Below are 13,502 nucleotides of genomic sequence, written 5' to 3'. Positions count from 1 at the left end.
GGGCCGTGGCTGTGCCGCGGGCTGCGTGGGGAGGGCGAGGCCGGAGCCGCACGACCCTGCGAGCCTCCCCGCGTGCCAGGAGATGGTTGGTTTGCACTGCGGGAGCCACCCGGTGTCCGTGCCCCCGGCCCTGCCCTTCCTCCCCGGGTCGCTGCTCTTGCGCCGCCCCAACCTGCGGCTCCTCTGCTATGACTGCCAGACTCGGCGGTAGCTGGCGTCTGTCTGTTGCCGGAGCTGAGCAGTCTCCTGGTACTTGCCATCGGGGCCGGGAGCAGTGGTATGCTGAGGAAAAGCAGCTTCCTGATATACAGATTCCTTTGGCAGGTGAAATTGAGCCAGGAGGTAAAAGTGCACTTTGCAGAGCAGCTGTCCTGCCTGCAGAACAAGCAACAACGGGACACGGAGCTCTTGGAGGACATTAGGTAAGGATACCAACTTGGCACTGGAGCAGTGTATCCCTGTCCAGTGAGCCTCCAGCCCTATCATCCTACTTGGACTTGTAGCGAAGACCTGCAGTCTCAGTCCACTCCTGGGCATATGCCTGATCCCATTCTCTGTGCATGGGAATGAGCAGGGGCTACACAGGCTTTCCCTAGGCTGCCTTGATAGGGTGCATCATCTTGTAAGCGCCCATTTGTTCCTTGGTACCTTTGCTGAGACTGTTGCTCAGCATGTCCTAGTGCCAGTTGCGATGGTGGCTTGTGGACTAAATTGAGACTTGCCAGCTCATCCAACCTGTGGGCTATTGAGTAGCCATGATATGGTACCAACTTCCAGTCATTAGTGACTTTGAGTCTGTTGGTTTGGCTGATTGGGAAATGAGAAGCACCATAAAGTATCGCCAGCCCTCCTGCAGGCCATCCCCAAGATGCACCTGTTGAAGTGAAATTGGGGTGCAGAGATCTTGGGCACTGTAAGATGAGCAAGCTGCAAAGGAGCTGTGTTGACAGATGATGCATGAGGCCTTCAGCACATCCTAGGGCATAGGCAATGCTGCATATACTCTTGTTGCTTTTATCATGTGTTCTCCCTGCAGGTCCTATAGCAAGCAGAGAGCTGCCATTGAAAGGGAGTATGGGCAGGTAAGATGAGGCAGCTGTATTGCTTTTCCTCATTACTGCTTTTTAGGAAGAGATTTTGCTGAGTTCTTTCAAGTGAAAGTGTGAGCAATTTGAATCATAACATGGTAAAAGCAGAGCTTGACAAAAGGACTTGAAGGGAGTATAAAAAGGCAAATTTTGGTCACCATCCCTAGTCATGACCCACTTGTCATGGCTCAGAGCTCACAAGAACAACTCACTATTAAGAGGAGAACAGGAGCAGCCAGGCTCACCACCTTCAAATTAAAAGCCTTCCTGACTTTGGGATGCCCACAAAGCATCTTCCACAGCACAGTACCTCCTCTGGGTAGAAAAAAATAGCACAGTGGTAATCTACTTTTTCCAAGCTTTGGTTTGTTTGTACACAAGGGATGAGGAATCTGTCTGACTGTATGTGAGGAAAGGCCTCCACATGGCTGGAGTCCAGTCTGTTCTGAGTCCACTTCAAACAGAAGCTCAAGGTTGGGGTTAGATGTCACACTTTGTGAGAATAAAGCTATGTGACCCCCATCTTACAGGTTACCAAGTGCTTCAGTTCCCATATTTCACAAGGTGCCCCCTCAGCTGTAGTTTAGAGAATCTATCTAAATTGGCTGTGGTGGTTCTGGAGGGGAGGTGTCTTGCTTTACGTCAGCCAGACAGCAGTGTACTAGTCCCCCGTTCTTTATGTTAGTGAAGCTAATAAGGTGTGATGTCTCTCTCACCCAGAAGTGATATTTTCCCTGGTGTTAACTGGTACTTGCTTGGGCTGCCAAGTCTGAGCTGTGTGATGTGCCACACTCTGGAAATCAAGTTGCTTGGCGCCTTGGAATGGAGAACTTCACTCTCTCTCTGCCAACCTCTCTCCCAGTAGACTTTTACTTATTCCTCCCATTGCCGAAGGTCTGAACTCAGTCCTGGAGAGAGACTAGTTAATAGTTGGTGTCAATAGACTGAGGAGTTCCCTCCCTTCCCTAAAAACAAAAGAAAGAAAGAAAATTGGCATTGGTGCCTTTATTTTTTCCTCTCCTGCTGCTTCTCCCTCCTGTCCAAGCAGTTTTGCTTCTGGTTAGCTTATGCATGAGATTGTATCTCTTAGAAATAGTCATGTTCTTCCTCTCCTGCACAGGGGCATGTGGGGCCTTTCTGTTGGATTGCTTTCACCCCTGACACTAGAGACCCAACCTGTTGATAGATTCAACCAGAATATCAAGAAAAGTTCCTTGCAGTAATTCAGTTTGTATGCCACTTCCACATCCAGGCTCAGTGAAGTGAAAAGGGCTATTTGTGGGACCAGCAGACTGTAGAGTGGGACCCAAATAGGAGCCCTTCATTCAGCAAAATCACAACCTTCCTCTCTGATAATGTATCCGCCTTTTAATCTGGATTTCCCTCTCCTGTTTTGCCTCACCCTGATCAATCTCTTCCATCTGTAATAGAAATACAGGAATCATCATTCCTAGATTAAGGATGGAGGGAGAGGGATACAACAGCAACTGTCAAATATTTGAAAGGCTGCTATAAAGAAGAGGTAGAACTGCCTTACTCTGAGGGCGGACCCTGCAGCAGAGAGGACTTAGGTTAAATTTCAGGAGGAAGACATTTCTGACAATAGGAGAACAGTGGAATAAGCTGCCCAGGGAAGTTGTGGGATCTCCTGCACTGGAGGCTTTCCAGAGACTCAACAGACATTTGTCTGGTCTGGGTAGGAGTAATGCATCCTGCATTTGTGCAGGGGGTTGGACTAGGTGATGTTTGAGTTCCCTTCCAACCTTATGATTCTGTTATTTCAAATACATCATGGGTCTGGCTCAGAGCCCCTGACGTATACCTTGTTTATGCAGTGTTACCCCAAAGAAGTAAATTACTGGCTGAGCCTGGCTAAGGCTGCTCATGCCTGGAGAATCCACAGCCTTGGTCAACAGACTGCCTTATAAAGTGCTAGTGGGATTTCCTGTGGACATCTCTGGAATGACTACAGCCCTTCTGATTGATGAGACTTTGGAACAGTGCCAGTTGGTGCCGTGCAAAAATAATGGGATTACTGGTACTTCAGTGAGCAAACAAAACTTTTTTTTTTTAAATTAACTTTTATTTTTTTAAATAAAATGGAAATACATTTCTAAACAAGGCATTATTTCATATTGAATGTTAATATAACATGTCAAAAGAAAATAATTCAGGTTTTTAAAAATGTTTTAAGGGTTTTTTTTGACTGAAACAGTTCTCTGAAATAGACACAAGTTCACAAAATATTTCAGTTGGCCTGTGCTTGTAATTTCAGCTGAAAAGTGTTATCTGCCTCTACTGCCCAATTCACTTGTTTCCCTCACTAGGTTTGTTGCACACCGTGGTCTTTTAAATACAAAATACTTCTGAAATTACTTAAGCCATTTGCCTCAGAAACATCCTGTAACAATGAGCCTGATAGGATAACAACCTTGTAGAGAAGCATTTGCTTTTATTAATTCAGAATATTAATCATTTAATTTCATTGCCCCCTTGTTCTTGGGTGACAAGAGCTTTTCACTGGCCCTTTCAAGTATTTCTTGTTTGAAATTAAATTGCTTTAGATTGGCATGTTGTTTCTGCTTCAAAAGGCAGTAACACCAATCCATCCCAAAATTAGCCCCCCCCTGCCCCCCAGGAAAAAAACAAATATTGAGCCCAGAAGTGAAAGAGAACGCAAGGCAACACGGAGATAAAGGTTTGAAATGCTGAAAAGAGAATGCAAACACCCCAAAGATCTGGACTAGTTGAGAGAAAAGTATGATTGAATTGGCCAGAGGAGAGTAAACTGTGGTGATCAGATGGATGCTTACTGAACAAGCCTGAAGCAGTAACAGCAGAAACTTGTGGGCTCAGGATTTAAAGCTAGGTTCAGACTTTCCAGGAAAGATGAGCAGGTACTGAGACTTTTTGAAAATCTCTCTCCTTTATAAGAGATGAGTCAACCACTGCGATGCCTGGGGAGTTGGTTTAGAGAGGAACAGGAAGCAAGAAGAGTGATGGGTATACCAAGTAAGTAGTATTCCTGCTGCCTGGTCTCGTAAGAGAGAGCAAGTGTGAGCCAGCATTCTGGCTCTGTGGGCTTCACCAGCTGGGGTATAAGAGGGAAAGGGGTGTAGACACCATGGGTGCACTGGAAAAATGCTAATTAAAAAGGAAGCAGGAACTCCTTGTGGTGATGCGTGAGGACTGATGGAGACAGGCTTTCTACTAGTCCTATTTAAATGTACTTTGTGTAAGAAGGGGTGGAGATGGACAGGTAGAGGTGGCTGCACTAGGAACAGAAGATTTTAAGTGTAGTGGAGGCTCTGCTAGCCAGCAACATGGCCAAGAGAGGAAGCACAGCAGGGCACCAGTCCTGGGAACATTCTAGGACAGATGTGCATGCAGGCTTCCTTCCTGAGAAGATATGCAAGCACCCCAGAAAGGAGGGGTCCATGCTTGCATATAATAGAGACAGAGTGCCCCCTTTTGGAAACCCATATGTGTCTGGTAAAGGGTATGGTCCTGGGGACTCCCCAAAAGAACAGGGACCTGTATGTGCTTCTGGCAGTGGGCTGGGAACACAGAGGGGCCTGTGCATCCCTGTAGGGCATCCCCTCTCATTTCTTCCTTTTCCAAAGAGACATGGTTGTTCCTGCCATCCCTCTCTGAAAGGCTCTAACCATCCTGTATCTGGGTCTGGACCTTTAATTTTGTGAGATGGGTGGCAAGCCATGCACAGTGGTCAAGAGTCAGAGGTGCTGCCTCTTTGCCTTGTGGCATGAAATCCTTTCTCTCTTGTTGCCTACTTGCCCCTGATCTAATCTAACCTCATCTTCTCTCTCCTGGCTGCTGCTGGGTGCTAAGCAGATGTCTTCACTGAGCCACTCACACTGAAGTCTAGGTCTCTGTCCTGGGAGGGTACAGCTAACTCCTCACTGAGCAGTTCGTGAGTAACCAGCGCGGGTTGTCTGCTGTGTGTTGTGTTCCACCTGTCTCTCAATGCCATCTGCTGTGTATAATCCCATTACCTAGCTGGGTTTCTCCAGCCTTGATTAACCTAAATCACTCTGTTGTCAGCAAAGCTATCTGGCCTGCCAGGTTATTAATAGCCCAGACAGGACCCCAGGCAGCCTTTCTGTTGGATGTTCACTCTAGAGTCATGCTTATTATTCTCCACCAAGCTTGAAGTGGGAGGCAGGAATTTTCATACTCGCTCAGATTCCTCAGACCCTAAAATCTCTTACTCTTAGTCTTGGCTGGAGGAGCAGAATTTGGAAGATAGCAAATTAAATGGACAAGCTGTTTCAAAATTACTCTGGTCTCTGGAACATCACTGGCTTTTCAGCTTGTGCAGGAGCTCTCACCTCTCTCCTTTATTTTTTCATTGCCTTTATGGATGATAGTTGCCTTTCCAGTGCTGTTGTTTGGGCAGACTCTTGGCAGCAGCTCCATAGTAAAACCTATACTAGGAGGCTCCTGAGGACAGATGTTCCAATGACCACAAGATCTGGAACCCTTGTGAGCATTGAGGGTCATTGACCTGTACCCTTAGGCCTGTTTTAGGCTGCAGACATGCCAGTGGAATTCCTGTTCTACTGGCAAAACTTTATACCCACACCAAAGTTCTTCTGCAGTGGTGGGGCCCTCTTTCTGCCACAGAGTTGCACCATCTCTTGCCTAGTGGAGTAAGATGCTTGCCACCAACTTGCAGAAAGCATGTGTAGTTTCTACCATGGGTTCTGCTACGGTCCGTTCAGCAACTGATATCTTCCTAGGGTGCATTTCATGCTATGGCAGCACAGCTGCTGCAGTGGAGGCACACAGTATGCACACTGGCAAGCTTAACTAGAGTGATCTCTTTCGAGTCCAGCAGAGTCAGGCAGAGACTTCGGTGGTTCAGCTCTCTCCTGCTGTCTTCTCTGGTACTCTTTGCATGTGACCTCATTGGATGAATGGATTCCATTCTGGAGGCGAGCATGCCAACCTTCCAATAGGCTTACATGAATCATCTATTTATTGGGCTTTTTCTACATGGAAAGCTTGTATCACTTTGGGCATTTATACACATACCTTTTGTCCTGTGATGCACCGGGGATCCACCACTTCAGAGCAGACTCGATTAATCAAGTTGATATGAACTGCATTGCTCCGCATGCGTATAAACGGCAAAATGCACGTCAGCACAAAAAATGGCAGCAGTGCACTTTTGAACTAAAACACTGTCTATGTGTTTTAGTTCAAAAGCGTGCTGCTGCCGTTTTCTCAGCAGACACACATTTCACCACTTATACAACTGCAAGCGCTGCAGCACCAGGCACTTTTCAAAGCACCTGGTGCTGTGGCGCTTGCATGTGTAAAAGTGCCCTTTAACTTTAGTTAGGTTTTAAACTGATGTAATTATGTTGGTGCAATCCCTGTGTAGATGCTTTTGTTTACAGAGCAGACTACTTCAGTTATACTTAATCTTCCCCAATTCCACCTGAGTGACAAAGGAGTGGTTTACATCAGACTAAAAGCAACTGCATGGGATGGGGAGGGGGTATGTAGCTTTTTCTACAATGGTTGAAATTCACAAATAGGGTTGAACCACAGTGATGAAAGTCACAGAGGTGCTAGGCTCTACTTGCTGGGACAGGCTGACCTGTCTGCCTCCCCAAAGGCCTCTCAGCCCAAACAAGTATCATCACCAAAGTCATGGTGCAGGATGCCAAACCTTTGGGCTCTGGGATGACACAGGCTTGACAAGGCCTATGTTTTAGAGTGGTACACACAAGTAAGATGCATCACTCCAGCAGCTCAGTTAAGTTATTTGGGAAAGTCCCTGGAAATTGTGTTAGGCAGACATGGATCTGTGTTGTGGCTGCAGATGCTATGCTGCTGCGCTCTTTGTGGACTTCAGGGTTTCTTGTTTGTTTCTCTCACCTGTCTTGGAGGCTGGCAATCTGCCCTGCCCTGAGGATGCTTCTAACTGCTTAAGGTGTGTGTGTGTGTGCATGCATGCATGCTCCAATTTGGCTGTCACCCATGTAGCTAGAATTTCTTCGCATTTTATAGGTGCTTTCGTTTTTGCTTTCACCCATCTTGACTTGTTGCTAGCCTCTCTTCAGCTCGGATTGTCCTCTTACTTTCCCTCCATCTCTCTCTTCCAGGTCATCTTTGTAGGAGTCTATAACAGATTCAAAAGTGAGAAAGCCACACAATCACAATATGTTCTTGCCTATTTACTTACTGTCATACAGAGCACAGTATCCTAAATCTGGCTTCAGGGGGCTCCCAGCCCTTCCCAGCAGGAGGCACTGTAGGAAGAAGTGCAGTAGTGCTTGTTCCTCATTACTCCATTTCTCACCCCTCCCTGAAGGAGGCACTGGAAGGAAAGGGGTGTGGAGTGCCTAGGTCTGGGCGTGTACTCTGCTGACTACCTGTAAAGCCATGATTAGTGCTGTCTTTGTATCCCTGCTATCTGGTATGGGGAATGACCTTGTGGTGCTTTTGGCTGCAATACAGTAGGAGGAGAGCTGAGGTCTCAGGGCCCTGAAACTGGGGAGCTGTTGAAATGAACCAGCAGGTTGAGGAGTTTGGTGTAGAAGCATGAGTCTTGTCAGGGAGCATCCCTCTGCCCTTGCTGTTCAGGATCTCTAGGTAGAGCCCTTGGTTGGGCAAAACAGATGAGGGGAGGTGCAGTGACAAGTGACCTCATATTTGTTTGCAGGCACTCCAGAGGCTGGCAAGTCAGTTCCTGAAGAGAGACTGGCAACGGGGCCGAAGTGAACTCAGCGACTCCAGGTGGGACAGCTGGCTAGGGAGCAGGCAGGTTGTGCTGGGCTGGCCTCTTGCTCTGTCACCATGAGGTGCTGTGGGCAAGCTCTAGCCTTGGGGACAGTTCTCACAGTTCAATCCTAGACTTCCCAGCTGGAGGCTCTGTAAAGAGCAGTTTAGGAGCACTGGCTGTTGGTGAGCTCCTGGCTACTCCAGCCCCAGCCTCTTCCAGCAGGGAGTGCTGGAGGGGGAAGCAGGAGCACTGGCTGTGGAGAGGTCCCAGATGGTTCAGGCTGAGAGTGGAGCTTTGGAGATCCCTGGCAGTTGCTCTTCTACGTCATTGACATTCTGACAGTGCCAAACACTGAGCAGTTTCCCCAAATCAGGAGAGGATGCCAGAGGTCACTGCCCTTGAAAATTTGACTACTTAAAGTTGCCTAAATGTGGACTTAACCACACTATAAACTGCATTTTTTTTTTAAATCCTGTATGAGAAATTTTGAACAAACAGAAGGCAGAGTGGGCTGTAAAGGGAAGAGAGCACCATAGCCAGGGGAAATGGAGTGGACAGGTTTGCCCTGCTGTGGAGCTATAGAAATTAAGCCAGGCTGAGAAGTGGGTGTGTTATGGGCGAAGTGTACTGGATACCAGAGGAATTTCTGGGGTTTGTGTGCGTCTATATTGTGCTGTACTCAAGGAGTATCAGTGTCAGGGAGAATTTGGCTAAGTCCCATGGGGTGTGGGAATGTCTGGGGCAGGGTGCCTATATCCTGGTTTAGGTCCCATGGTATACATGTACTGCTAAATAGTAGAAACCAGTATGAACTGCCTGTGGGACTCTCCTTGGATTCCCATATCCCAAGCCCATGCACTCTTAAAAGCTGCCATGTTCACCTCAGAGACAGCACTTTCTGCAGAACAAGTGACATTGATGTAAGATCCTCTTATCCACCGCAGCCACTTTGGTGGTGAAACACAAAAAGGCTTAGTAGTGCACTCTGCACATGTGTGTACAGAATGAAGTGTGTGCACACTGTGTGAGCTTCCTCAAGCCCCGGGGTGAAATGTGCTCCCACCTAGTGGTGTCCAGAGTGAATTTCTTTCTTTTATACAGGGGGGGAGAAGAGAGGCAGGGGCATCTTTGGCTGTGAGAGGAGGGCAAGAGTTGACAAGCATAGATACAAGGAACTTGATTCATGCAACAGGAAAAGGCTCTAACACTGTAGTGTTTGTATTAGAGAGAGGCCTATGTAAGGACCAGTGTTAAATGAACAGTGGGGGTGGTATAAGGAACAGGGAGAGCGGTCCCTCCCCTCTAGGACTTTAAACTGGGGACCGTTGTTCCCCTGTCTTGCAGCTCATGCAGTAAGCTGGGAGACAGAGGTGTTTACTGGACTAAGGATGGTGTGACTGCATCTCCCCCTGTGGTCATGAAAGGCAGCCAAACTGTGCATACAGGGATCTGGAGAGTCAGGGCTCTGGCAGAAGGTGAGGAGGAGATAGGACAGAAGATGAAGGTACTGGGGAGAGGCAGTGCTTCAGAGATGGCACTGACCTGACTCACTAATGTAGCGTCTCTTGGAAGAGTAGGAAAAGCCAGTGGCAGAGGGATCAGCAAGATCATGCCATGAAGGCTGGGTGGAAACAAGAAACAGAGGTGAAGCAATGGGTCCATGAGGCCAAACCGGTAAGGAAGAGGGAAAGTAAAGGGCCATGTTGGGGATGGATGGTTTAGCCTAAAGATGTTGATCAGAGATGTGGGGGAGCTATGATGATCAGGAGCAGAGAGGCAATATGGCAAGTACCTGTAATCCAGGAGGATTGCTGCAACTGCCATCTGTAATATTAAGGGCTGTGCTGTGGATAAGAGAGTGAGGGGACACAAGGAAATCATTGTGCAAGGTTAGCCCTTGTCATTCTTCTGCACTGGCCCCTGAGAAGCAAGCCAGCATTATGCTGGGGGGTTGGGAGCGACTGCATGCTGTCTAACAGTACCGTTTTCCTGGGTCAGGCTTCTTAAGAGATGCCAAAGGACAGAATGAAGCAGTGATTGTGCTGCTTGTGTGGCTGACTCAGCTGTGGGCAGGATGGGGCTTGGCTTGGGAGCCTCAGGCAGATGGATGCATGAGACACTACTCAGTGGTCCTGACAGGCTGGGCCTTGAATACAGTGGAGCATAATGGCCCTGGATCAATGTAGGACTGCAAGCCTGGTAGATTAGGCTGAGAAGAGTAGCCATGGACTCTCTTTTTAAAGAGAAAAAGGACCCTTAGCCCTGTAGAGCCAAGGGATGCTTCCAGGTGTATGTACTGGGGGGAGGGCCTGGAGCAGGGCCAGCAGGGACACAGGATGCCTGCAACTGACTGCATGGAAGGGGAAGAAAATAAAGGGCTCCATCTCCTGAAAGGGCCAGTGGGGAGCTGCTCTGAGGAGTGGAAGAGCAGGTGTCATCATGACTGCTTGTGGTGACCATTCCCTGCAGGAGTGCCTTTGCAGTCTGGAAGGGCGTGATTGACAGCACCATGTGCGTGGGGCAGGCCAGGGTCACAGCCTCAGAGATCTACCGCAGCATGGCACTGGAGGTGGCCAAGACTACCCGCATGTCCAAGGAGCACCTGCTCAAAAAGGTACTTTCCCCAGGGCGTAGATGTCAGTCCTGCAAGGGATGGTGGGAACACCCCCAGTGGCTGTTGGTACAGGGGGCCCTTTGTGTCAGCCAAGAGTGTAGAGCTACCACTCGTGAGAAAGGGGGTAGGAGGGAGCTAGTGTTGATGGGGTTCATCCCTATTTTTGGCCACAGGAGGAGGAGGAAATGGGGAGGGTCATGTTGGCAGAAAGAGGCAAGAACACCACACTGCTGGAGGGGGAGGGAGAGCAGGATGAGGGTGAGGCTAGTGTGGGTGGGTTCATTCCACTCTCTGCCTCAGAGCATGGAGCAGTTGCAGAAGGTGCAGGCAGAGTTCCTGGAGACTGTGAAGGAGGTTGACAAGTCCAAGAAGCAGTTTATGCATCTGCAGCGGGTCAGCGAGGTGGCCAAGGAGAAGGCAGCTGATGTGGAGGCCCGGTAAGCAGCTTCCACCAGTACTGCAGACCAGGGCAGGGTGATCCTAAAAGGAGACCCAGTAGAGGGTACACTACTGTGGCACCTTGTTCTGGAGGCGTTTGAAGGGTCTGTGCAGGCATGTGACCCCAAACCCTGTTTTCAAAAAGAGAGAATATCTTTTCCCTGGGGAGGGGGTGTGGCTGAGCTACAGTGGCAGAATGATCTGTGGGGGTAGGAGGGGGCTCCCTCGGGATAGGGCCAGCATCCCTGGTGTGGATGGATAGGCAGTGGGGAAAAGGGATTTGCCATGCTGAGGTAAGAGATGCCTGTGTCCTTTTTCACAGACTCCAGAAGAGTGACCATGGGATATTCCATACCAAAGGCAGTCTGCAGAAACTCAGCACCAAGGTCAGAGACTACGGTCCTCTACCTCCTAGCTTCCTAGCTTGTTTTGGGGATCCAGTGTAAGAAGGGCCTTCTGGATGCAGTGGGGTTCGGTAGAGTGACCATACATCCCATTTTCACTAGGCAGTCTAATATTAAATATATGTCCTGGGCATCCTGTTGGCTTGGTCAGATAACTGCTTTTTGTCCTACTGTCAATGGGAATGGGGTGGCAGAGGTACTCTCCAGTCAGGACATGCAGAAGGGGGATATCAGTCCTCTGGCATCCCACAGTGTTCTGCATTTCCCTCCCCCTGCTCTTTGGTGAGCTCAGGTGAGACTGGAGCTCAGATACAGTTGAACCTGCCAGAGGGGCTGGGGTTTGGAGAAGAGAAGAAGCATGTTGGATACAAAGCTTGCTGGGGGAGCGGTATGCATGGAGCTGTGGGGAGGAAGTCCTTGCTGTGGCAGTTGTAGGGTTAGGAGTTGATTTTTGGCAGGCTGGCAGAGGAGATGGTAGCATCTGGAGCTGGTTTAGGCAGGGTGGGGGCATGGTTCTGTGGAGCATTGTTCCCTGCCTCTTTATCCAGGTGCTGCCTGCCTTCCTTTCCTCCCCCCCCTGCAGTTCTCTGGACAACTGGCACAAAATGCACAGCAGCTGGCAGCAGCACAGAATGAGTACCTGCTGACCCTGGGGGCTGCAAACGCCCACCTGGAGCACTACTACTGCACAGAGCTGCCCTCAGTCATGAAGGTGGGATCTCTGTGCTAGTTCCTCTCCTCAGATCAAGCAGAGCTGACCTGAGGTGCTCCAGGGCAGTGTGGGGGCCAGGGATGAGCTCCAATGGCTCATGAAAGCAGTGGGGGTTTGGCTGTCCTCAATCCTGGGTTCTGTTGCCAGCACTTGCCTGACTGCCTGTCTCTAGCTCTGAGCTATGAGTTCCTAAGGGAAGGGTGGCTCTGTGACAAATGTTCTTGCTCAACAGTGGTTCCCAGGAGCTGGCAGCAGGTGTCTCTGCTGTGACAGAATTGAGGGTCCTGGAGTTCAAAAGCAATCCCTTTTAGAAAGCACCTGCAAACCCCTGGCTCTGGGAGACTGGATGCCTTAATGAGGCAAAGGCCCCTGTTTGTGCTTGGGCAAGGTCTGGTTACATCTCCTACATATGCAGCTGCTCCCTTGGCTCTGCCTATGGGAACAGAGGGGTCTCAGCCAGGTCTGGAAGATTTGCCACTGCTTCCTTGTACTTGCACTGTGTACTGCTGCACTCAGGGACCCTCCTCTGCTGTACATCTTGGGAACCATGAGCCTCTGCTCCCTGCCCTGGTGATTCAGGGAAGGGAGTGGAGAGTCTGTGGTTACTGCTAATGGGGAGCCCCTGCTCCATGTCTCAGAGGGAGGGAAGATGTGCTCTGCTGGAGAAATTCTCCAGTTCCTCAGTGGCGCATGCCACTGCAGATGGGCTGATGAAAGATTTTTTTGCACAGTGGCAGGCTGCCTGGGGAAGGCTGGGGCAGTGAGGGCCCCTTACCTCAGCAGATGATCATGCCTGCTTCCCACAGTACCTGTAGAGAGGCTGAGACCAGAATAGGTAGATACCCCCCTACAGCCAGAACTCCTGCCTTGTTCCTGACAGCAACCCTGGCTGAGAGATGCTATAGCTAGAGCAGCTGGGAAGTTCCTCAAATACTTGTGTGCCAGTGGTTGATGCACTGGGGAGGGAAATTAGTGGAGGTTCTAGCTTTTCCCAAGTTCAGCTGCATCCCCAACCTATTAGCTAGTGGGCCATCCTGTCCTGTTCCATTCTTTCCCTGAAATGGCCCTGAGTGCTGGTGTGGCAGCCACAGGCCACTATCAGCCCAAACCCAGCTAAGCCCTTTGTAAGGCTGACCACTTCCTTCTGAACTTCAGTTGGTCTCCTTGCCCCTTACCTGGATGGCCTTTACCTCAGCAGAACCCTCTGCTCTGAACTGTCTGACTCGGAGTGAGAGACGCTCACACCTCTGAGTAGGTTTGCCAGCTTCCCCAATTCATGTGATTGCCTCCAGGTCCCTGAGAAGGACACCTCCTGGTAGGGGAAGGGGAACCAGAGGGCTTTCCAGAGGAGTGGTGCTCTTCCTGTCTTTTCCCTACTGTAATGTGTTGGATTCTGGTTTCCCCAGACCCTGGATGGTGACCTCTATGAGTGGCTTCGGGACCATATGACCCTTATCAGTCAGACAGAAATTGAGACCTGTCATATCATGCG

General features: G+C 49.6%; 1 protein-coding gene across 1 annotated transcript in view; it reads left to right on the top strand.

Annotated features, from left to right (window-relative positions):
* The window catches only part of FCHSD1 (FCH and double SH3 domains 1), a 20,930-nt gene that overhangs the window by 622 nt on the left and 6,806 nt on the right, over nucleotides 1–13,502 (top strand). Inside the window, 8 exon segments of the mRNA XM_025216102.1 lie at nucleotides 325–422; nucleotides 1,037–1,082; nucleotides 7,783–7,856; nucleotides 10,312–10,456; nucleotides 10,757–10,893; nucleotides 11,217–11,280; nucleotides 11,882–12,010; nucleotides 13,417–13,502. The exon segment at nucleotides 13,417–13,502 is cut by the window's right edge and continues 19 nt beyond it. Coding sequence (XP_025071887.1) covers nucleotides 325–422; nucleotides 1,037–1,082; nucleotides 7,783–7,856; nucleotides 10,312–10,456; nucleotides 10,757–10,893; nucleotides 11,217–11,280; nucleotides 11,882–12,010; nucleotides 13,417–13,502 — 779 coding nt within the window.

This window comes from Alligator sinensis, unplaced genomic scaffold (assembly GCF_000455745.1).
Source record: "Alligator sinensis unplaced genomic scaffold, ASM45574v1 scaffold14_1, whole genome shotgun sequence".
In the NCBI taxonomy this organism is placed as follows: Eukaryota; Metazoa; Chordata; order Crocodylia; family Alligatoridae; genus Alligator; species Alligator sinensis.
This window is presented reverse-complemented; position numbering and strand designations above follow the sequence as displayed.